Consider the following 23,716-nt stretch of genomic DNA (forward strand, 5'->3'; position numbering starts at 1 on the left):
ATTATGCTTTCCCTATAGACATTTTACATATTGATAAAATCAGGTTTCAGACATGAATTTTCTTACTCCATGTCTAGGATTCTTGACTCCTATGCATACTACTTAATACTGAAGAGTATGTTTAAATCTATATGCCAAGAATCTTGAGCAAATTTTTGTAATCTATATTTAAATATTCTTCATTTACTTTTTGCTTCTTAGTCACCTTCACTTCTTAAAATTTAATGCATTACACATCATTATTAAGGTAGCAAGATATGCATCAAACATGGCAATTCCCTGTCAAGAAAGATATAATCTAATTTGAGTTTTTTAGTTTAGAACTAGTAACTGACATGATAAGGAGAGACAATTCTGGAAAGATAGTAGAGTAGCTCAGAAAATTCTAACCTCTCCAGATTTCCCCCACAAATAAGACAAAATTGTGCCACAGACCAAATTAAAAACAAATAGGAGTTGGGGAAGAACTATGGTTCTCTTGGGCCATCGAAGAAGATTTGAAGAAAGATGTAGAGATAGCGATTTGGCCTCTATAAAGTGTGAACAACTCCATGCTATTCCACTTAAATAGCAAGGACTAAAAGAGCAAGTTCTACTCTGGAGTTAGCTGAGTTGGAAGGTAACATCAGCCCCAGCCATAGGAACTTTTACTTCCCAGACAGAGCACAGATAAGCATAATACAATCTTACATACATGTATATGAATATATATGTATGATTATATGTATCCATGTATGTGTATATATGTGCATATGTATGTATATATACAAAAATATATCCGTGATTGGCTTTAGCCTTCTTGGGGTTAAGGAAAGGGGAAAAAAGAATAAAGTAAAAAGTGCACAGCAGAGGAAAAAAAATGAAAAGAAAGAAAAAGCCAAGAAAGCAAAGAAAAGATGGACAACTTTGAATATATGTTCTAATGTGTAATTTCTTGAAATGACAATTTATTGTAACACATTTTGAATTTTCTCTTATATTCTGCTGTACACTAGACAATCCTTTCTTTTTCTTTATCTTTTTTTTATATTTTATATTTATATTTTAAATACATTTTTTAAAAAAAGAACTGGCAACTGAGAATGATTAGACAGTACTCAATAGGTGTGGTTTTCTCTTGTAATAATGATGAAAAAAATCTGTTTTATTTGATTAAATAATGAGTGTTGCTTGCAAACTGTCTGAATTCTCCCATTTCCCTTCTTTTAACATCTTTGTACAATCTACAAAGAAAATTAGGAACAGGAATTCCTTAATATTAGTAAACATTTTTTTTTTTTTTTGGTACTCCTAGTCCAGAGGAATTGGCTCCTGCATGAGCCAATTGTGTTTGTGGTATTTACCTAAGAATAAGAAACTAGCCCTGACACTCAGTTGCAATGACACCAAAAAGAATCCTAGTCATTCTGGAACATCTGCTTTGGGCAATGTTTTGAGAGATAAAAGGGGCCTCTGTCATGACATGGTTTTGGCATAATTCAAAGTCCAGAGCCTGCCTCATCATTAAAAGATACTTTTTCTCTCCATCTTAAGCTTCTGTTGAGTCTTTGAAAACAAGACCAATTCTCTTAGTCACACTGAGCTGGGAGAACTTTTTCTTCCTTTTCCAGTTTTAGTTCCCTTGTTGAAGATAACAATCTTCTTCCCCTTTTATATATCTAAATTCAGGACCCAGCAGACATTACTAGCAAAGGGAACAGCATGTAAAAATCCATAGACCAAGACTGATTTTTAAATGAAGGTAGAAAGGGAGATTTAATTATGTTAATATACCTGAAGAAAAACCCGTCTGCTAGTTTTCTTTTAACTTATATTTACTTACCCAATTTCTTTTTTAAAAATATTTTATGACTATCTTATACTAAGTATGAAAAACATTGCCTTTCCTTAATCACAAATTGCCTTTCAAGTTTATACTTAACCATATTAACCATATTTTGGGTAACTCTCCCATCAGTATTAATCCCTAATTTTTTTCTATACCAACACCTTTTTCCATTTATCATCTTTCATTTTTTCTGGGTTTTTTTCTTGTTTTTACATTACCTTCATTTCCAAATGCATCACTCTTCTCCTAACCAGAAAGCCATTTCTCACAACAAAGAAATTGAAAAAGAAGCAGTTCACAAAACTAACCAGCACATCACCTGAATCTGATATATGCACTGTTCTCCTTTGCAAAGAAGGTGATATATCTTGCCGTTATTTCTATGGCACCAAGCTGGGTCATTATAATCTTTTTTTTTTTTTTTTTTTTTGTTATTTTCATTAATACAATCAAAGACCATGTATATTGTTTTCCGTATTTTACTAACTTCACTCACCACCAATTCATTCATATCAGTCTTTCCAATTTCCCTTAATTTCTTCATATTCATTCTTCTCACAGCATTGTTAAATCACTATTTAGCCATTCCTCAGTCTTTGGGCATCTCTCTTTTTTTTTCAGCTCTTTGAAACCACTAAAAAAGTATATAGGACTTTCTTTCCTAACGAAGTTTTTTAATATTCAAGAATAATGCTGTTCATACCCTCAAGTTATTCTTTTTAAAATATGAAACAGAATTCTCAATGCTCACTTTATTCCAGTAGATCTCTTGGGACCATGACTCCTTAAGCAATGAGTCATACCCTCACATGTTGCCCACAGTTTTAGAATTTTAGGGACTGCAAATAGAAATCATTACTATTAACTATTTTAGTTTTATACTATCTTTTAGATTAGGTCACTTTATTTTGCCTTTAAAATTATCCACTCCTTCCCTTCCCCCTCTCCCCTCTTTCCCCCACACCCCAGGAAAGCATTAGAATTCTTTGGCAAAAGAAAATCAATATATTTTCCATTCATCCTGTATTGCTTCATTTTGTGCTCAGGAAAAGTAAAAATATATATAAGAAAAATTGAACATGTGAGAAAAAGAAATCACTTGATCTTCATGAAGAAATGTTAGGAAAATGACCAACTCTTTTTCCTATATAAAAAAGGAGTGTGTTCTCTTATGTCCCACATATTTATTGTCGGTCTTCATCTTTATCGGTAGCTTAATACATGCAGTTGCTGAAAATTTTTTCTATCCTCTAAGCAAGAAAAAGAATTTTAAAATGCTTATTTGGAAAGATTGATTACCAGTATTTCACTGTTCCAGTCAAAATGCACTATCTCATTTATATATGAGGTACACATAGAAGTCTAATTAAGTTATTACACATGTAAAAGAACAAACTCACCACTATTTCTGTTTTGTCTCACAGCACAGCCCATTCTTTGCTGAGCAGTTGACTGCATTCCAGGTGTGGCTCACAATGGGAGTAGAGAACAGAAATCCACCAGAACAGCTTCCCATAGTCTTACAGGTAAATTTCTTTTGTTCACACAGCTTGATTGGTCATACCCCATGCAACTAAGGGAAGAAAGAAAAAAAAAGAACTCATAGCTCTAAGCTAGTTTTTGTGAAGTGGTGTAAATATGAAACATGTACCTGCTGCCTGCAATACTCTGGGCTAGATAGTATTTGGGTAAATTAATTATATTTATTCCTTCAAGAGTAATTAGAACTAATTGTTTGTATATTCCTGGAGACATGGAATTTACCCTACCCCCAATTCAATATGAATTCAGATTGTCCATTAGTCTGTTCCAAAATATCAAATTTTACCCACCCTTACCTTCCCTATCCTTCCCCCATTCCTTATCACAATGAATTTAAATTGAAAATATGAATATGAAAATAACTATCTTTCATTGTATCCTAATGGCTGTGTTGCTTCCCCTCCCCCCCCCCTTTGGCTTTTAAACCATAAACTGCTTTGAACACAAGAGGCAAATAGTTCTTGTGAATACTTTCTTTCTCATAAGAAAATGTAAGGTTCAAATTTTTTAAATTCTAAGAGGGAAGCAATACCTTTTGTCTGTTGGTTGAACATTAACACAGAAACACATGTTCCTGCTGGAGATCTGTCTGCCTCTTTGGCAGAAAGGTATATTTCAGAATTATAGCAGTTTCAAAGAATGTCCTTCATACATATCTTATATATTTTCCCAAAACTCACACTTACACCCAATCTTTCACTCTTTTTTAATTATTCCTTCCTTCTTTCCTTTCTTTACTTCCTTCCTGCCTTCCTTAATTTCTTCCTTTCTTCGCTTTTTCATTGCTTCCTTTCTTGTAGTAAGGCCATTCTTTGGGCTCTATCTGCACCTATTTTTAGTTTAGGTACCTAATGGGAAGAGTCCCACCTCTAAAAAGCTTTTATTATACACTTAAAATATAGTAATTGCCAGAATAAAATCAGTGCCTTTCTGTAAGTACAGTGATTTGGTTCTTCTACATATTGTGAGACAGGAATTTGTTTTTTATCTTCCTTTCCAAGGACATCTGCTTCACTTCCTTCCTAATAGAAGGAATTGTACATTCGCTACTAAATGCTACTAATTACAATATGAAGAACAGGACTATCAGTCTTTTTTAGATCAAACATTTGTGTTTCAGTAGTTCCATATCTAAGAGAACTTTTAAAAAATAGATGATAGTATATCTCTTTCCTTACAATGGAAGTTAGCAGGTATTCTCTCTAGTATTCAGTCTATGGTGTGTCATAGTATTAGCTGGCAACTGAGGATTTTATTCATAATTAACCTTGCAACTCTGAAATTTCATCTGGTACAAGAACCTCCCTCAGGAATCTCCCTTGGTAAGACAAGGAAGAGAGAAAAGAAAGGGTCAATTTAAATGTAGTACAGAAATAAAAGCATTAAATAGAACCATTCATTGATCAGGCAAGCAGAAAGGAGAGATAGAGAGAGAAAGAGAGAGTGCTAACTTATTGCTATGGGTACAAAGATGAAAAATCACTTAATTTCTACAGTCAAGGAACTAACAGTCTATTTAGATTGTTGTGAGCTTACACAACATATATTCAAAGAAAGCCTGTTAAAAGGTAGAATGTGATGGGGCGGGGAGTGCCCGTTACACAAAAAACTTAAAAAAAATTTTTTTTTAAGGAAAGGTCACTTTTAACTGTTCAGAATAAGGGAAACTTTTACATATGAAAAGGATTTAAGAGGTAAGGTTGAGAAGAAAACCTTTGGCATGCAGGTGTATATCAGAGTTATGATGGTTACAAGGTGGGTGAAAAGAATCCATTCTGAGCCTTGTAAACAGTTATCATGAATCAAGCTAGTTTGATTTCGACATTAATTGCATAAAGGGGAATAATATGAAATGAAATGGAATGGGAGATTGGAGCCAGACTATGCAAATTTTAAATATTTTCGTGTTCTCTCTCCATAGAACACAATGTGATTATATGTATAATTATAAACTCCTTGAGATCAGTCATTTCTTACTTGTATTTGTATCACTTGTACCTAATCCTTGGTAATTGTTATTTGAATAAATAAATTCTAAGAGAAGGAAAGGGAGAGGATTCAAGGAAGCTGAAAAACATTGTTCAATTTCTCTTGAATCTCTAGTTACAATTTTCCATCACAGAAAGCTATATCTTTTTATCCAGAAGCAGTACAATAATCTTCTAGTTATCCTTGATACTATTGTGTAGTAAACCAGAACCTTTATGTCACAAGGGCATGATACCACACAAGTTAAACTTGATTCTTCTGGGGACCACACCTAGAGAATCCTTATGTAAATAATTTTTTATTGACTTGTTTTAAAATGTTTCATTTACAATTCACACTCCCTCAGGGAAGAAGACCCAACAGAGCCAATATCTTGTTGCCAAAATAAAGAAAAAAACTCCCTTGTAAAATATAAGAACTTGGTTTTTTGATTGGTTTGTTTTCAGTGTAATTCTATAAAACTAGCATAAGCAGAAGATTCTTAATTTTTGCTAAAGGCTCTCCTTCTAGTTCTTTGCCCAGTACAAATGGATAATATTAATATATATTCCATTTAGAAATTGGGCAAGACAAAATACACAGAAGTACTTTTTTTATTTGTTGCTATTCCATAATAATATAGCTGTTGTCTCATTGACATTTTTTTTTCCTATCATGCATTATCTTGAAAAGCTTTATTATAATGCCAAAGCCTAGACGCTATAATCCATAAATTGTCCAACTATACTTTGGCAGTTCTTTAAATATTGCTCAACAGAAACTTTAATTCAGAGACTTGTTCACTTTTAACAGTTTGCTTTTCTTTTCATATGGTGGACAAAATTTCTTTTACTTCACCTCCAAAGGCAGAAGTTGATGGGTGTCCTGGGTCATTCAGCAGCTTTAAAATATATCTTTTTAATGTGCAATTGCTTCACTGTCCCTCAAATTAAAATTATCATTTTGCCCTCTAGGTCAATAATGTCTTCAGAAGTAGAGTTTCCACACTACCTGCTTAGGAATTTCATAGACCTTTGGTACAATATATATATCTGTTCAAGAACCTCTTCTATGAAGTCAGCCAAAATGGAAATCTAGCTACTCATTTAAAACCTCCAGTTAGGGGAGAAGTACCTTCAAACAACTATTAGTCCCTTCTGTGATCTGTTCTGGTTTTAGATAGTTCTGATTTGGGGGATTTTATTCTTTGTATCAAACTTAAATTGTTTCTCTACAACTTCCATTCATTGCTCAGTAATCAAACAGAATACTTCTAGTATTCTAATACACTTTCAAATACTTGAAATAGATTATATAGTGTTCTCCTCTGATTTAAACATATCCACTTCCTTCATTCAATCTTTTTATCTATTAGTCTCCAATATCTTTTCTCCTTTAGCCTCTGGAAACCATCAAGCATATCAATGTCCATCTTAAATTATTTCTTCTAAAAAAAATTCCTTCTAATAATCCCCAGTTATACATACCCTTACCATGGAATAATGGAGTAGGGCCCTCAGTTCCCTTGCTCTAGATATTTGCCTTTGAATGTTACCAAGATAATTATAGGATCCTTCCCTTTCTCCAATAAAAATTAATAAAAAATTAAGCTCAAGAGAGCTTAATTTAAGAGAAAGGAATAGTCTCACTTTGTTATTTGTATCCCTATTGACTATCATGTAGTTGGTGCTTAATAAATAATTGTTGGTTGATTAGCTTTGGCCACTATAGCATATGATTGACTTACTTTGAATTAATATTTCACTAAATCTTCCAATTCCTTTTTCGTGTGAACTATTGTTAAGACACTTTTCCCTTATGCAATCTTATGGGTTCTTTTAAAGTCAAATTTAGAAAAAAAATTACATTTATCCATATTAAAAATAATTTTGATGTTCATTGATATTTGTTTGTATATCAGTTGGTGTTTTTTGGAGGTTTATTGTATGTCATATCTATAAAGTTGTCCTCTAACCACAGGACAAAACTACAAATTACTTCTCATTTTTATATGCTCTTCAATTCTTATGAAGCAGTACCCAGGAGTTTCAGACATTGTCCTAATTTGTTTCGAGTGTAATATTTATGAAGGAGTCACAGAAATGAGGAAGATAAATAGAAATGGAAAGAACTGATAAAAGGAAAGAAATTTGTCTCCTATATAACTTAATATACTAAAACCCACTTTAATTAAAAATTTGTAGTTGATAAAAAATAAATATAACTATTTCATGAAAATGGCTTAAGTCAGTTTTATTTGCATAATTTTATTTGCTTTTGTTATTTATAATATCGATGAAACTAAGTAATATAAATTTAAAGCTGGAATATTGTTCTGCTATCTGCTACTTAATTCTGATAGGGTCCTTCTAGTTCCTATCTCCAATGTTGTTGTCATTTCATTCTGGTGTTCCCTAATGAATCACTGCCATATACAAATGTGGCTTTAATTTGAATTGTCAGACAGGCTTATATCTGTTCTTTACTTTAGATTGCCAGAGGAAAAAGTTATTGGAATAACTCATCAAATCACTAGTGTGGAATTTTTTGAATTCTGCACCAAGATTGACTTAGTCAGAAATATATTGCAGAAACAAGAAAAGATTTTGAATACTACCATTAGATCTACAACTCCTAGAGAGTCAAGTAATTAAGAGAGTTCTATATATTTAGACTATATGTTTAATGGAATCTTAAGGGTGATCCAGTTTATCTCTTTCTTTTCCAGTTTCACTGACTCTAAATCAAATACTCTTTTCTAATCCTCTTTACTGCTTCTTCTGTTGATTGTTCAATGAACAGAAAGGATACTCTCCATTAAGAAATTTGGTGTAATTATTTTTGTAGTTATTTTTTCCTTTTAATTCCTAAAGATTCCTATTAATTCCTAAAGAATTAGCTTTCTTACTTATTTTTTAAATGCTATTAAAGTCTTCTTTGGGATATTTTTTATTGCTTAGTTCTGCTTTTTATATGTTTTATTTCATTAGATCTTCACAATAATGCTGTGAAGTAATTATGTTATCCCCATCTTACAAATGAGGAAACAGTGTCCATCAGTTGTAGTCCTCCTACCTTAAAAACCAGATCTCTAATATCCCAAGCTGCTTCTGTAAGCTGGCACTTCACTGTTGTAAACAAAGTTTTGATAATGAGTATTGTTAGATTTATCTCTTCTTTTTTTTTAAGCTTTTATAATTCTTTGACAAGGAAAACAAAGTTCTCTTATTTAGATTTCTTTAAGAAGTAGGATGAATGAGGGAGATATTACTGGTCTTGGAGTTCATCATGTATAAAATTTTATGTATTTGAATTGCTGTGATACTACTGTGATTGGGCCCTCCCACTTGCTCAAACTTGGGAAATGAGGAGACGCCTTGACCCAATGTCACCTGAAGACTATTAAATCCATGCTAGTCAAAATATTAGGATGTTACAGTAAATTATTTAGCAGTCTTGAATAAAAATATTAGTCCAAAATATTTCTGAGAGATATATTACATATCCTTTTAATTATGAGCTGAAAGAAATGCAAATTTTAGTCAACATATAGTGCAGCTATGAATTATACATGAGTAGCATGGAAAGTAGCAGAATAAGCTGTACATTTGGGAAAAGTGGCTGGGGTCCAGAAGAAATGAGTGAAATTCTCTTTCTCATCTATCAAAATCATTAGTGGTTTAAAATTCCTGCCTTTATTACTCAGGTACATATTTGGGAATGGGGGTCTTTTTTTAGAGTTTGGACTTATAAGTTTTTGCAATAATATTTCTTTCTTCCTCTTTCTGTAGGTGCTGTTAAGCCAAGTTCATCGGTTGAGAGCTCTCGACTTACTGGGAAGGTTTTTAGACTTGGGCCCCTGGGCAGTGAGCCTGGTGTGTACTTGTTGCATTAGCTCACAGAAGGGAAAAGAACCTTTCAAATGAGTTGATATGTAGACTGTGTATAATAAGTCATTCTTACATGAAGGGAATGGGGAAATTTTTTGTGAGCTTATTGAATGTCTCAAAACTGACCACAGCCTTATATCCCTAAGTTCAATTTCAAATCTGGCTGTATTCAGTAGGATTTGGAAACTGCCAAATGTACTTGAAATGTGTTCTCAATGGGCCAAAGCAACTACCATTATTCACTTTTTATCCCTCTTCTTCCATCTGAGATTGCACCTACCCATAGCCTTTGCAGAAAAGAAAGTACAGTAACACCTTACTCACTTATCTGGAGGTCCATTATCCGGCAATCTCAGCTATCCGGAACACAGCCAAGAACCCGGAAGTAAGCAAAAAAAGGCCTCTGAGCAGCCAAATTAGATATAATAAAGTCCATGAAATATAGCCTAGCACTCTACTCATGGAAGAGCCATTTAGGTGCTTACTCTGAGCCTATTTGCTTTGAATTTAGACTCAGAGTCAAGCTTGGTTATCTGGTTTCACAATCACAGAAAATTAAGGGCAAATTAGGACAGGGGAAGAGGGAGGCACTATTGTAAGAGATAGGCATGTTGACAGGAATAAGAGATAACAGCTTACATCAAGGGAACATAGTACAAAAGCATCAAAAGTGGGTAGGATTTCAAATAGTGTAATAGTTTCAGGCCATTTAATATAAGTGCAACCTTTCCTACATATTTTAGCAGTCTCACAGAGCATTCCTATATTATATAACCCAATATAATCATTGATATTCATAATGATAAATTTAAATCATTGAAGTTAATTATTTTCATTGTTTTCAGTATAAGAAGACAGGGATGTGTGTAATAATACATTTAAGAAAGATTTCTATCCTAAGTGATTAAACATAAAATTTAGTTTTAAAAAATAAGGGACCTGCTTTATTTGTATGAGCAAAAAATCCTTCCTTGACAGTGTCCAATAAAATAGAAATCCCTATAGGCAGAGATGCATTCTGTGCAAATAGGAACAGCAACACCCCTCCTACCCCACCCCCCAAAAATATTACAGTTGGATCTAAGGCTTCAGCTCAGTGTGTCATCTCTCATGGTTGCAAAGTACACTTCTTTTGTGATGGAGGAATGTCTTTGTACTAAAAATGTCAGGTGTTTGGGGTTTAAAATTTGTTTTGTTTTGTTTTGATATTGTTTTTCTCTATCTGTGATAATGTAAGATGACAGCAAAGCCTTACACAATTAAAAATAATGAAACTTCTCACAGAGGTTCTGCATCCTGTGGTGTAAGTGCTCTCTCCCATTTCCCCTGGGTTTTTTGAATTAAGGGGCTCCCCACTAGTGGGTATTCCACCAGAAATTCTGAGAAGTATCAAGCCACTGCGAGAGCCAAAGGCTTTCACTTGCACCATGTTAACTGAGCATCAAGCTCTCATCCCAAAAATATAAGCCTCTCAAGATTGTTCTCAAATATCTGCATGTGTATTGTCATGTATAGTTGACAAAAGGTGGCAAGAGGCATACCAGAATATTTCACATGCTTATGTAGAATTCCAGAAACACTGATTGTGAGAGTGTGTATGTATATGTGGGTATACATACCCAAGTGCACTGAGAGCCAACAGTTTTTTTGAAGATGAAAAGAATCATGTTTTCAGGCACAAAGCTGCATTCATTGTAATGAGGAAAAGGTGCCACTAGATTAATTCTAGGTCTCCGCACACCAGACGAGTCTGGAAATACCTGGCAACTTTAAGGAATTAAATCAGAGATGAATAATTCTGAAGGAAATCCCTCTTTACTATAAATCAGGGATATTCATTCTGTTCATATTTCCCAAATGTGCTGAAAATTATGTTGCATCTGTGTCCCAGAGCTCTGCAGTTCTGACACCAGTGCCACTTCCTTCCTTCCTTCCTTCCTATATAGAACCTACAGTGAGATCATTGGTAATTTTTAATTTTCTTTTTCCTGTTTTGCCCCTAGGCTCTATCAGTTGGCATCTTCCCATATGTGCTGAAACTGCTACAGAGCTCAGCCAGAGAACTGAGACCACTTCTTGTTTTCATATGGGCCAAAATTCTAGCTGTGGACAGTGTGAGTAATCTCATATTTACTTTACGTATAATGTGTTTTAGTTGATGTTTATATTTTCCTGGGATTTTACTAGGTTGCTGGTTTTTTTCATCCTAAGTTTCTTCTCCCTAAAAAATGTCAGATAAAAGAGTTAGAAGGCATAGGTTCAGTTAAAAGGGACTTTTCTGACTTTTTTAACATTCAAACATTGGTTTCGTTTGTAATTATCATTATTACCTTTTTTTCCATGGTTTCCGTTCTATCCTTTCCCAGCTCCTTTAAGGTTTTATACTACCAGTTATCTATCCCCTTGTTTTCTCACATCTTCAAGTCTTTCCTTCTCCAATGATTTCTTCTTTTTTTATCTGAAAACATATGTCTGACTTCTATCTTTTAAAGGGGAAAGGAGGAGAGGAGAGATTCATCTTTATTGTGCTACATCCATTAACTATCCCTTGTCTCTATAATTTACATTTTTTGTTGTATCCATTTCATTTCCACCCACAACATTTAACCATACTTTGACTTCCATCATTGTTGAAAATATGGCCCCCTAATTAATAAAGTGATTTCATCTTTAGTCTTCATTCTCCTTGACCTTTCTGTGATAGTCTATACTATTGACTACCCCCTCCTTCTTGGAATTCTTCTGATATTGCCCTTTCTATTTTTATCATCTAGTCTTCTGCCTACTCTTCTTCCTTTTCCAATGAATCTATTTCCCATTTCACAATACATATAGGCTATCCCCAGAATTTGACATCTGATAAGTATTTTTTTCTGTTACCTCAGTTTCAGAGTTCAGGAGATACCTATATGATTTTGTAATCTATGTCTTTGACTCTATTCTTTCCTAGATCTTCAGTCTCACATCTTTAATTGCTTTACTATTTCTTTAAGCATTCACTCATTACATAAATATTTGTTTGGAGAGGTGATTGATCTTACCATTGCATTAGATGGTTATTTTTTGTTGTTGTTGTTTTTTCTGACTACATATTTTACTTTGTATCAGTTTATCCAATAAGATCTATGCTTTAAGGGCTACAAAATCATGCATTCCCTTTGACCTAATAATACCACTACAAGGCATATATTCCAAAAGATATGTTTTTGTTTTTGTTTTTTTAATGAAAAAATCTTATATGTACAAAAATATTTAAAGAAACTCTTTTCTTAGGACAAAGAATTGAAAGCTGAGAGTGTATTCATCAGTTGAGGAATGGCTGAATAAAACATGGCATGAGATTATGATGGAATACTGTTGTTCTATAAGAAACAATGAACGGGATGCTCTTAGTTGAAATTCTTCCATGAGTTCATACAAAGTGAAATGTATTGGGTAAAAAGTAATACAGTCTTGTGGGATGATCATCTATGAATGAATTTTGCTATTCTCAGCATATAATGATCCAAGACTATTCTGAAGGACTTATGATGAAAAATGATATTCATACCCAGAGAAAGAACTGATTATGTCTTATTATAGATTGGAGCATACTTTTTATAAATTTTTCTTGAGGGTTTTTTTGGGGGGGAGGTTATATTTTCTTTTACAACATAACTTTTACAGAGATATTTTGCATAACTTCACATGTGCCTTTTCAGTGAAGAAGTAAGGATGGAGAAGGTAGGAAGGAAGAACAATTGTAAAAAAAAAATTTTTACATGTAACTGGGGAAAATACAATATTAAAAGAAAAACAATATTGGTTCATCTATGTCTTTCCAAGTTTCTCTAGAACAATCACCACAATACAGTCAAATCTGAATGGTGTGAAATTGTATAAAACAAATTTGTCCGCAAAAAAGAGATATGCAAATACAACCCCCTTATCCCTTTGGGGAAGGTTAGTAAATAACATCATTTTTTTTCTATATGTTGAGAATTTTTATTGGATTTCTTTATTTTTATTTCTTTTAAAAATTATTTGTTATAAGGGAATGGGAGAGATATGATGGTGGATGCATTTAGGTGATATAAAAAATAATAACTTTTAATATTTATATTAAAAAATCATTCCAGAAATACTGATTTAGCTTATCCCATAATCCAAGAAAGGCAAAGATAGTCCCACTATGTAACAAAATGTTCATAGCAACACTTTTTGTGCTAGCAAAGATCTGGAAACAAAATGAACAAAATAAATTTGTATTTATATAAATAGAAAATAATTTTGTCTATGTGAATTGATTGATTTGAGAAATTTAGAAAGGCATGGGAAAGCTGGCATTAAATTTTTCAGAGCGATAATGGAACCAGGGAAATAAAATACAAGGTTACAGAAATGATTGGGACAAAATGTATTATTTAAGGAATTCAAATTCTATGTAAATGTATTGACCAATCTAGGCACTGGAGGAGGGTTGATGAAATATACCTTCCTTCCTTCTTTTCAGATGTGAGAGGAGAGGGTTGCAGAATGTTACATATTCTTTCATACATGGCCATTGCAATGATTGATTAACTGTTTTTCTTTGTTATAAGAGAAATATCACTGTAGGGGAGGAAGGGACTATCTAATCAGAAATGACTGTTTGGGAGACAAGAAGGAGGGAAGCAGTATTAAAATTTGAATTAGAAGAAGAGAAACTACTTGGGAAAAGTTATTGTGCTAGGCACATGAATAATGCTTTCTGCTTTCAAGTTAGATATAATTTAGTTGAGATAAAGTGTACAAACAACTATAACATGAGGCCTAAGCACAAAAATAGTGAAAGACAAAAGATGTCAGAAATTAGGAATGATTTTAAGGAGGAAATTGGATTTACATGAATACTTCATATATATTTGGGTTTTGATTTTTAAGGAAGAACATTCAAAGAAGGGGAAATATCTTGAGCAATGATTGCCACAGTTCTGGGAAAGTAAGATTTGGTATGTATGGGGAACACTGAGTGACTATTAAGAATGATATTTTGGCTAGAGCATAGGAAATAAGGCTAGAAAAGTAGGTCAGGATTAGATGCAGCATGAAGGGCCTTGAATAGTTGCCAAGGAATTTGATAATTTGGTTGGCAGATGGACATTCAATGAAATAGGTGATTTTCACCTATTTCTAATGAAAAGACCAGAACTGAACAAAAAATTTGATCTCCAAACACAGAACTCAAGAGAAGCATAAAAAGGTAAAAAGGAAAGAACTTGAAAACTATATTTCTTTTTTGGATATACTTAGAGAATGCAGGTATAATTTGATTTTATTATGATAATATGAAAAAGAAACTAAATGTGGAAAGGGGAATCATACTGGAAGAAAAGAGAAAAGGAGGTAAAATAAGGGAAATTACATCTCACGAAGAGGCAAAAAAAATCTATCATAACTGAGGGAAAGAAGAGAGGGGAGTGAACGTTGTGTGAATCTTACTCTCATCTGATTTGGCTCTAAGAGAGAATATCAGACATATTTGGTTTCATAAAGAAACTTGTCTCATCTTATAGGGAAGTCGGAGGGAAAAGGAGGAAAGAAAGGGAAAGACTAATAGAAAGGAAAACAGAAGAATTAAGGGAAAGCTGTAAAAAATAAGGAGGGGGAGGACTGTTTGTGGGAGGTGATCATCAAAAGCAAAATATTCGGGAGAAGGGAAGGGGGATAGGAAAGAGAAAAGCATTAATCTAGGGTAAATAAAATGGCAGAAAATACAGAATTAGTTATTTTAAATGTGAATGTGAATGGGATGAATTCCCTCATAAAACGGGAGGAGACAGCAGACTGGAGTAAAAGTCAGAATCCTACAATGTGTTGTTTACAAAAAACACATTTAAAGCATAGTGATACATACAGAGTGAAGGTAAAGGGCAGAATATATTATGCTTCAAGTAAGGAAGAAAAAGCAGGGGTAGCATTCCTGATCTCAGATCAAGTAAACACAAAGAGAGATCTAATTAAAAGAGATAAGGAAGGAAACTATATCTTATAAAAGGTTGCCATAGATAATTAAGCAATATCAATACTAAACATATATACACCAAGTGGTATAGCATGGAAATATCTAGAGGAAAAGTTAAGAAAGATGCAAGAAGAAATAGCAAAACTGTACTAATGGAGGAATCTCAACTTTGTTCTCTCAGAACTAGATAAATCAAACCACAAAATAAATAAGAAAGAAGTTAAGGAAGTAAATAAAATGTTAGAAAAGTTAAACATAACAGATTTCTAGATGAATTGGGCTTACAACTGAAAGAGCTAGAAAAAAAAAATTAAAAATCTCCAATCAAATATCAAACTTGAAATTCTGCAAATAAAAGGAGAGATTAATAAAATTGTAAGTTAAAAAAAACTATTGAATTAATAAATAAAACTAAAAGTTGGTTTTATGAGATGATTTTATAGCTTGGGCTCCCTCTGTGCAGTATTATGACTAGAGCTTCTAATGTATCCACCCCTGCTGCTTTTTCACTTGCCCATTGCCACAGGGCTATGAAATAGGTAGAAATAGTAAAACAGTATGATGATTTCTTTTGAGTTGTGTATAAATTGGATTTAAATGAGGCAGAATTGCACAAAGTCATCAGCCTCGCTCTCTATTCTAGAATCATTACTGTCCAATGGCAGGACAGAATCAAAATGACTGCTGATGACTTGAGATGCAGTGGATGATCTCTCGTCTAACCAATGTCTAACCAAGCTCTAAGTGCTCTACAATATCTGCTTCACCTACCTTCATGGCTATTTGAACAAATTGTTCTCATTTGCCCATTACACCAGTAGAAATCTTTACATGCTTAGGATAGACATTCCCCAACTCACTGTAGGGTTTGAGATCATTAGGCTTCTTTTATGTGGCAAAGTATTGGGTACTAATTCTATTCCATCTGGGATTTATAAACTGAGGGGTCCTTTGCTCATTCAAGAGCTAATTAAAATTTTCCAGATTATATGACAAGAGGAGGTTATACCCAGAGATCCAAGGATGCCCATGTTGTTCATCTTTATAAAAATAAAGGGAATAGATTGTCCTGTCACAATCATAGGAGCAGAACAAAGGTCAACATTGATAGATCTGTCCAAGGTTTTGTTACTGTTGGTCATGAGGACTTATAGAAATTTATATCAACATTTGATTGCCCAGAGAAGTTCATCAGTATAGTCCAACAGTTTCTTGGTGCTTGCCCAACTTCTGGACAATGGACAATGCTCTTAAGCTTCCTCAGTCACCAATGGAATGAAACAAGGCTGTATACTTGCTACCATGCTTTTTAGTGTGATGTTTTCAGCCACATAGTTAAATACCTTCAGTGAGGTAATTGACATAAAATCAAAGTCACCTACCACACTGATGGCAAATTCTTCAACCTGAAAAGACTACAAGTCAAAACTAAAGTGGAGAGAGTATTGTTGCATGATTTTTTGTTTGTAAATGATTCTGCATTTAATGCAGCCTCTGAAATCAAGATGTCACAAAGTATGGATCAATTCTCTGCTGCTTGTGCTAATTTTAGCCAAACAATTAACACCAAGAAAAAACAGGTACTCCATCAGCCAGCACCACATCATATTATACGTAGAACAACCAGTTACAGCAAATGGCAAAGTTTTGAATGCTGTAGATAAGTTCTCTTACCTTGGCAATATAATTTCCACATTGATAATGAGATTAACATATGCATTGCCAGAGCTAGCTCAGTGTTGGAGAAGTTCTGAAGGAAAGTGTGGGAGAAGAGAGATATTAGTCTGACTCCCAAATTGAAGCTCTACAGCACCATTGTTCTGAACTCATTTTTGTATCCTTGTGAAATCTGGACAGTATACCAGTGCCCTGCCAGGAAACTGAATTGCTTTTGTCTCAGAAACATTCTGAAGATCATCAGACATTTAAAGTCCTTTCTCGAACTAAACTACCAAGCATTCCAACTCTGCTGCAGAGAGCACAACTCCATTGGGCTGGCCACAGAGTTCAAATGCCAAACATACACTTCCCAAAAAAACTATTTTATGTAGAACTTACACAACAAAATAGTCGCAAGTTGATCAGAAAAAGCTATATAAAGGACACTTTCAGGGTCTCTCTTAAAAACTTTAGAATTGATTGTATGACATAAAATACATTAACACAGAATCACCCAACATGGTGTGCCCTCATCCAAAGAAGGTACTGTGCTCTATAAGCAAAGCAGAATTGAAGCAGCTCAGAAGAGACACACGCTTCACAGTTTAAAAAGCCACCCCAGATGTTCATAGGGACTATTTCTTTCCAACCTGTGGCAGAGCATTCTGAGCTTGTATTGGTCTGATTGGCCTGTTATCCTTCCTATGAAGGATAACAACCAACCAACTTAAAAACAAAAGCAGATTGTTATTCTTCAGAATTATTGTCTAGCATCCTATGATGACTCCCTTAAGCAAAATTTGAATTCATCAAAACAGCCTCACATAATAAACCTCTGATATAAAGCCTATGTTATTGAGAGAAGCCATAGAAATCAATGAAACCTTTGCTAGATCCTGCATGAATTAACCTCCCCTTTGCAATTGTGAGGGAGTGACTACATTCTTTCCTTCTCTTGCCCCTGTCTTTTTTTCCAACCCTATAACCATAAGAATTCTTGCAGAATTTCCTTTTGTTTTCATCACTTTTCAGTACCTTTTTTAATCTTTTGATTGTCACTTATCCTCAGGGTATCCAGGGTTCAGGATTTTGCCAGGTCTGTAGTTCCAATTTTTGCTCTTTTTTGCCAACTTATTTTATTGCTATAATATCTCCTTGTTCCATTTAGAATGTGTACCGGACTAAAGTTAGTTGAACCCCATTAGAGATTTTCTGGTTTTATCTCCGAAACAATTTTTTCATAATCTAGGATGAATATTGTATTTGTTTATTTGCAATTTTTTTTCATTTGTTGGTCCATTGAAATGTAGGCTATAATATACTGGTTAAGGTTGCTTGTTGTTTATTGAAGAACCTCTAAGTAGATTTTCTTGCTCTTAGTTAAGAGAGATATTTGCATGTGTCATATTCTATACACACCAAAGCAGATACTCCAATATCTCAGTAACACATCTGCGGAAACACAAAATGGGTTTGTACTATTTTTCCCAACACTGTAGTTGTGCACAAAGAAAAAGCCTGGGGCGGGGGGGGGGGGGGGGGGGAAGCACTTCTAAATATCACTTGGATATATTGGGCCATGATTTACCAGAGATATACCTAGAGAAATGAAGAGTACAATATTAAAGAGTTTTTGTTTTCAGCTTCTGGATTGTCAAATATGAAGTTTTAAAAATATCAACACCTTCCTAAAATGAAAAGCCAAAAGAGGAGGAAGAGGCATAAGTTCTATAAATTGCTGTCTTTAGACTACAACAATGTAGTGGCCACATCAGCGTAATGCTGCTTTTGTCCATTTCAACCCACTATGTCTAAATGGTAACTGTAAAGTATGGGCTAGCTCCCTGGAGGGCCTCAGGGTCAGCCAGAGTCCAGATAAATCAAAGTCCTTGGTCTTTAGGGGTAGAAGTGAAGGAGGCAGGCAAGCTGCCATGTAGCTTGTCAAAGATGGATTCTGGAGTCTGGAGTCTCCAGCCTCTCTCCTCCTCATACTGCCGCCAAATGACTGGCTTCTCTCCCTCCACCCTCCAATCCTTGCCTACGATTATCTCAACACCAAACATTCAGTAAGCACCAATGGTGAGGAGAGCCATCACATTCCCATCTCATCTAAATATGTATATAGAGCCATTGTCTCACATCGAATAGGTAATTAGCCTTAAATGTTCCTGTTGTCTGATTCAAACATACCTTTTTGGAGTTTCAGCCCTCTACAGTTAACTTAGTTTGTAGTGATGGTTTTATAGATTTTCCTTTTGATCAATGAGAGAAACAATGACTGCCCTGTAAATGTAAGTAAAATGTTATCCTAGATGCTCAGGGAAATCAAGGGATGCTGTTTTTCAGTGTTGACTGAAGGATATAATGATTAATGGTTAGACTGCACTGAATCACTATCACTGCAGTGTTGAACTAGAGCAGGGAGAGAAATAGGAACCTGTTCAGTTCTTGAGTATATTCCCACACTAGACATATTTAGTATGTTAGCACTCTGTAACTTGTCTAGATCCTGGCTTCAGAAACAGATCTATTTTTTAAGTAGCAACATAAAAAAATACTTCCTTTCCCCATCCCATATTAATACTAGTTCATTTATGCCTCTTTTCTATATTTCCTAGTGACTTAAAACTGAAACAGTTGATTTTTAAAGGGGATATTATATTGAATAGCTCTGAAGGCAGCAGCACCAGATATTATTTCTTATTGCATTCCTATCCTCAGTACATTCATTTTTTTCTAGCAGTAATATTTGACCTGGTGGCCTGAAGCAGATTTAACATATACTGAAAGCAGTTAAAGTTAGTGACTCTTAGAGAGGATTAGAAATTAGAATTCCAAGTTCTTTTTGTGGTTCCAATATCAAATATTACTTCAGGCAGCTTGGGCCATGGAATTATTAATTTAATATTAATAATGTGGAATAAGTTACCAGAATGACAGGTGTTGAATCACTGTACAATCAAAGTCAGATTATCACTATAAAACAGAGCAGGCAAACTCCCATGAAGCTTGGACCACAGTCTCTGTATCTCCAATCCTCTTTCAATTCTAATTATTTGATCTGAACTGCTCAACAATCCTTATATTCTTCTCTAACTGATATGTAGTTCCCCACAGTAGCTGTTGGAAACCTCCTCATCTTCTTAAAGTCTCAATACCATCTCAATAGATGACAAGGCCTCTAGATTTTCTAAGAAAATTTAGACCTTCTAAAATGAATTAACTTTGTCATTTTCCCTATACTACACCACATGTCAAAACCTTTCTATAACTTCATCCTTCTTTAGCCCAGTCATTTATGAAAAGGTGACCTATCTCTTCACTGCAAATAAGCCTCCGCCTTGTGTTCCTGATCCCATCTCTTACCATGTTTTCCAGGACTTTGTCCCATTCAATCATTCTCTTTCTTTGTTTGTTTCTTCTAAAGAATCTTTCTAATAGCTTGCTGTTTTTCTGCTACCTACAAAGAAGCAACAATCATCAGCAATCCTTGTCAGATATTATATTAATTAGTTTTTAAGTCTATCAAACCAGTTGTTCTTTACAATGTTGTGCTCGTTTCACTCTGATTCATATAAGTCTTTTCAGGTTTCTATGAACCCATCTCTTCATTTCTTAGGATACAATAATATCCAGTTATATTCATATAACATAATTTGTTCAACCATACCCTCTTAAGATGTCCTCTTTATTTTTAGTTCTCTGTACAACTAAAAGTCTTGCAATAAATACCTTTCTGTTTTTTTTCATAGAAAGTAGTCTTAGGAGTTATATATATTTTTTAAAAAGCTGGATGTGCAACTGCCATTTCATCATAGCTATACATCTGTTTTTAAACTCACTCAGTAACAGTCCACTAAAAATATCATTTTGCTTTTGTGATTCTTCTCTTGGTTAGAAAGATCAAATAAGATGTATCTCTAGATCATATTTGTTAACTTTAAAATGTACTCACCGAAATTTTACCTATCCAAGGACAAAGTGTAATAAAGTTATTTCCTACTTTTGTTCAATATTCTTTGTGATATTTGAAAAATTTAGTCATTTATGCCTACAATTTCTTTAAAATTATACCATCTTGCCAAATTTGACAATTATGAGTCAGTCAGTAAATATGTAAAATTAAGCACCTACTATGTTCCAGGCACTGTGCTAAGTGGGATGCAAAAAGAGGCAAAAGATAGTTCTTGCCCTTTTGGCCACTCACAGTATAATGCAGGCAACAACAAATAAACAGATATATGCAAAAAAGCCATAGACTACATAAATAGAAAACAATTAAAAGAGAAGAAGTACTAGAGTTAAGAGAGGTTGAGAAAGAATATATGTAGAAGATGGGACTTTAGTTGGGATGTGAAGAAAGCCAGTGAAACCATTCAGGAAAAAGAGAATATCTTCTATGCATGATGGCAACTAGAGAAAATGCCCAGAGCAAATATAATAGTTTGTTGTATCACTTTGATATTAAATAAACTGAAAGGGATTTAAGTATTTCCCCTTATCTTTGTTTATCTTTTTTTTTTTTTTCTTTTGCCCAAATAGTAAAATTTGTTTTTTATGTTAGTAGCAGAATAAAAAGACCCTTCAAACTTTCACAGTTTTCACTTGGCCTCAATTCCATTGTCTTGGTACCTGGTACCTTGCAAATTGCATCATTAGCTGCTAGAACACTAATGTGTTTTCTCTTATCTTTCTATTCTCATAGTTTGCCTTTGTTCATTCCCAACCTGACCCCAACCCCATTTATGATTTTTTAAAAAAAGTGTAATTCCTTTAAGTCTCATAAGACATAGAGAAGAATCAGAGTTACCCATGGATCTGAAACCTAAGTGAGAATTTTTTTTTTAATTTTTGCTTTTTGTTTTAGGAAAACAGTAATATGTGCATTCATAATCAGATTCTTTCATTTCTCTCTTCTGTGTGCGCGCTCTCTCCCTTTCTCGCTCGCTCTCTCTCTCTCTCTCTCTCTCTCTCTCTTCTATTCTGACTTTATTATGTCATGCCTAAATCTTGATCTGGAAAAAGCAAAATCTTGAGAAAAAAGATTTCTTTGCAGATAAAACTGCCAGGCTTTTTTGCTTCATTTATTATGAGCCCCTAAGTCTCTAGTGGACCCAGCGTTTTATAAAATGTCAGATGATGGTTGAATGTTTTTATTTTGTTTTATTTTTTCCATTGTAAAGTTTGTTTTCTTTTCCTAATAGGCAGGTATCATAGGTAGAAATAAGGGTATGGTGCTTTTTAATAAAGGAGTCAAAACAAAACATGCTGTTTAGTGCTTTTTCCATGCCATTATTGTGCAGCATAAAGAAAAAGTTATTAACTATTTATATGAAATATAGTATAATATTATTTCATTAATTTAGTGAAATTATTTCATTAATTTAGAATAAAAGAAAGATATTCTGACTTAGAAGCATGAATCATATATTTTTTAAATAGAGTTGTTACAGTTTTCAAGTACACATATTTATCAAACCAAGATCATTTACATACCTGATCATTCAAGTGAAAATAAATTAACACATAATACTTCAAAGTAAACGTGTTTGTTATCACAACCTTGTCATCTACATAAAAATCCCTTAAAAGTAAATTGACAGCAGTAGGATATAGTGGAAGAAAGATGGATTTGAAGTCAAATGATATAGGTTTGAATCCCAGTTGCTTATAAAACTTTGACCAGGTTGCTCAATTTCCTTAACTGTAATATGAAGGTGTTCAACTTGATCATCTCTTCCTACTCTTAAGTCTTTGACCTAGAACCAGGAGACATATTGAAAGACATCTTAATATTTTAGCCCTTGATTTGAGAAAGTTGGTTTTTAGTGGATTTTAGTGTCCACATATAAATAGGATGTAAAAAATTTAAAGAAAACATTTCTTCCACTTTTTCTGAAACCCTAATTGTATCCTGTTCACAAGTTATAGTCTTGACTAATGACATTTTGTTGGATTTGATAAGAAGTTTTTCAGAGCCGACATTGTAAACACAGTAGTTTTGGAGAAGATCGTGGACATAATTTTTTCAACTTCATCTCCTGATTCTGGATATTTTTACTGGCTATCTCCAGTACTTAGAACTCTCTCTTTCTTAATCACTCCCTTCTAGTTTCCTTGGCTTCATTCAAGTATCAGCTAAGATCTCACTTTTAGTAAGAAGACTTTTCCAGTCCTCCATTTAAATGCTTTTTCTCTACTCCTAATTTATCCCTTATATATCTTGTTTGTACATACTTTGTACAGACTTGCATGTTTTCTTTCTGATTACTCTGTGAACTTGTTGAGAATAGATAGACATTGGTTTGTTGTTGTTTTAATGACTTTTTTTGTATCTTTAATATTTAGCATATTACTTGACACATAAGCATTTAATAAATACTTAGTTATTTCTAGGATCTTTGATATACAAGTCCAGGTAACATTAGAATGTATATATTTGAATCTATGTATATATTTGTACATATGCATACACATACGATAAATGAATAAATATTCATGTCCTCACATATTAATAAGTGAATGACTTTTAAAATCTGTCACCTATTCATCACCTTTCTCTCCCCCCCAAAAAAAAAGTCTTATGGATGAACCACAAGAATAAGTATGCTATACATTATAAATTTAGGAAAAATGAAATGGATAGACTGCCTTGGATCATAGTTAAGCAAAACTTTCCACAATTGGGAACAATTTTTTTGCTATAGTTTTAGAGTTTTATAGTTTAGAACTAGATTATTTTAAGGCAAGTATGATATTCATGTGTACTTTAAAGTGGAATATGTAGATAAGTCACTGTTTTGCATCTTCTTAAGATTCAGGAATGTATTTCCATAATCCTATCTA

The 23,716-nt window shown here is 33.7% G+C and overlaps 1 protein-coding gene across 6 annotated transcripts in view; it reads left to right on the forward strand.

Annotated features, from left to right (window-relative positions):
• The window catches only part of RPTOR (regulatory associated protein of MTOR complex 1), a 511,183-nt gene that overhangs the window by 313,562 nt on the left and 173,905 nt on the right, over positions 1-23,716 (forward strand). For all 6 annotated transcript variants that reach the window (XM_031965593.1, XM_031965594.1, XM_031965596.1 and 3 more), the window contains 3 exons: positions 3,253-3,354; positions 9,130-9,213; positions 11,232-11,342. In XM_031965593.1, the coding sequence (XP_031821453.1) occupies positions 3,253-3,354; positions 9,130-9,213; positions 11,232-11,342 (297 nt within the window). The remainder of the gene's footprint in view (positions 1-3,252; positions 3,355-9,129; positions 9,214-11,231; positions 11,343-23,716) is intronic.

The sequence above is a fragment of the Sarcophilus harrisii genome, chromosome 4 (genome assembly GCF_902635505.1).
Source record: "Sarcophilus harrisii chromosome 4, mSarHar1.11, whole genome shotgun sequence".
Taxonomy (NCBI): domain Eukaryota; kingdom Metazoa; phylum Chordata; class Mammalia; order Dasyuromorphia; family Dasyuridae; genus Sarcophilus; species Sarcophilus harrisii.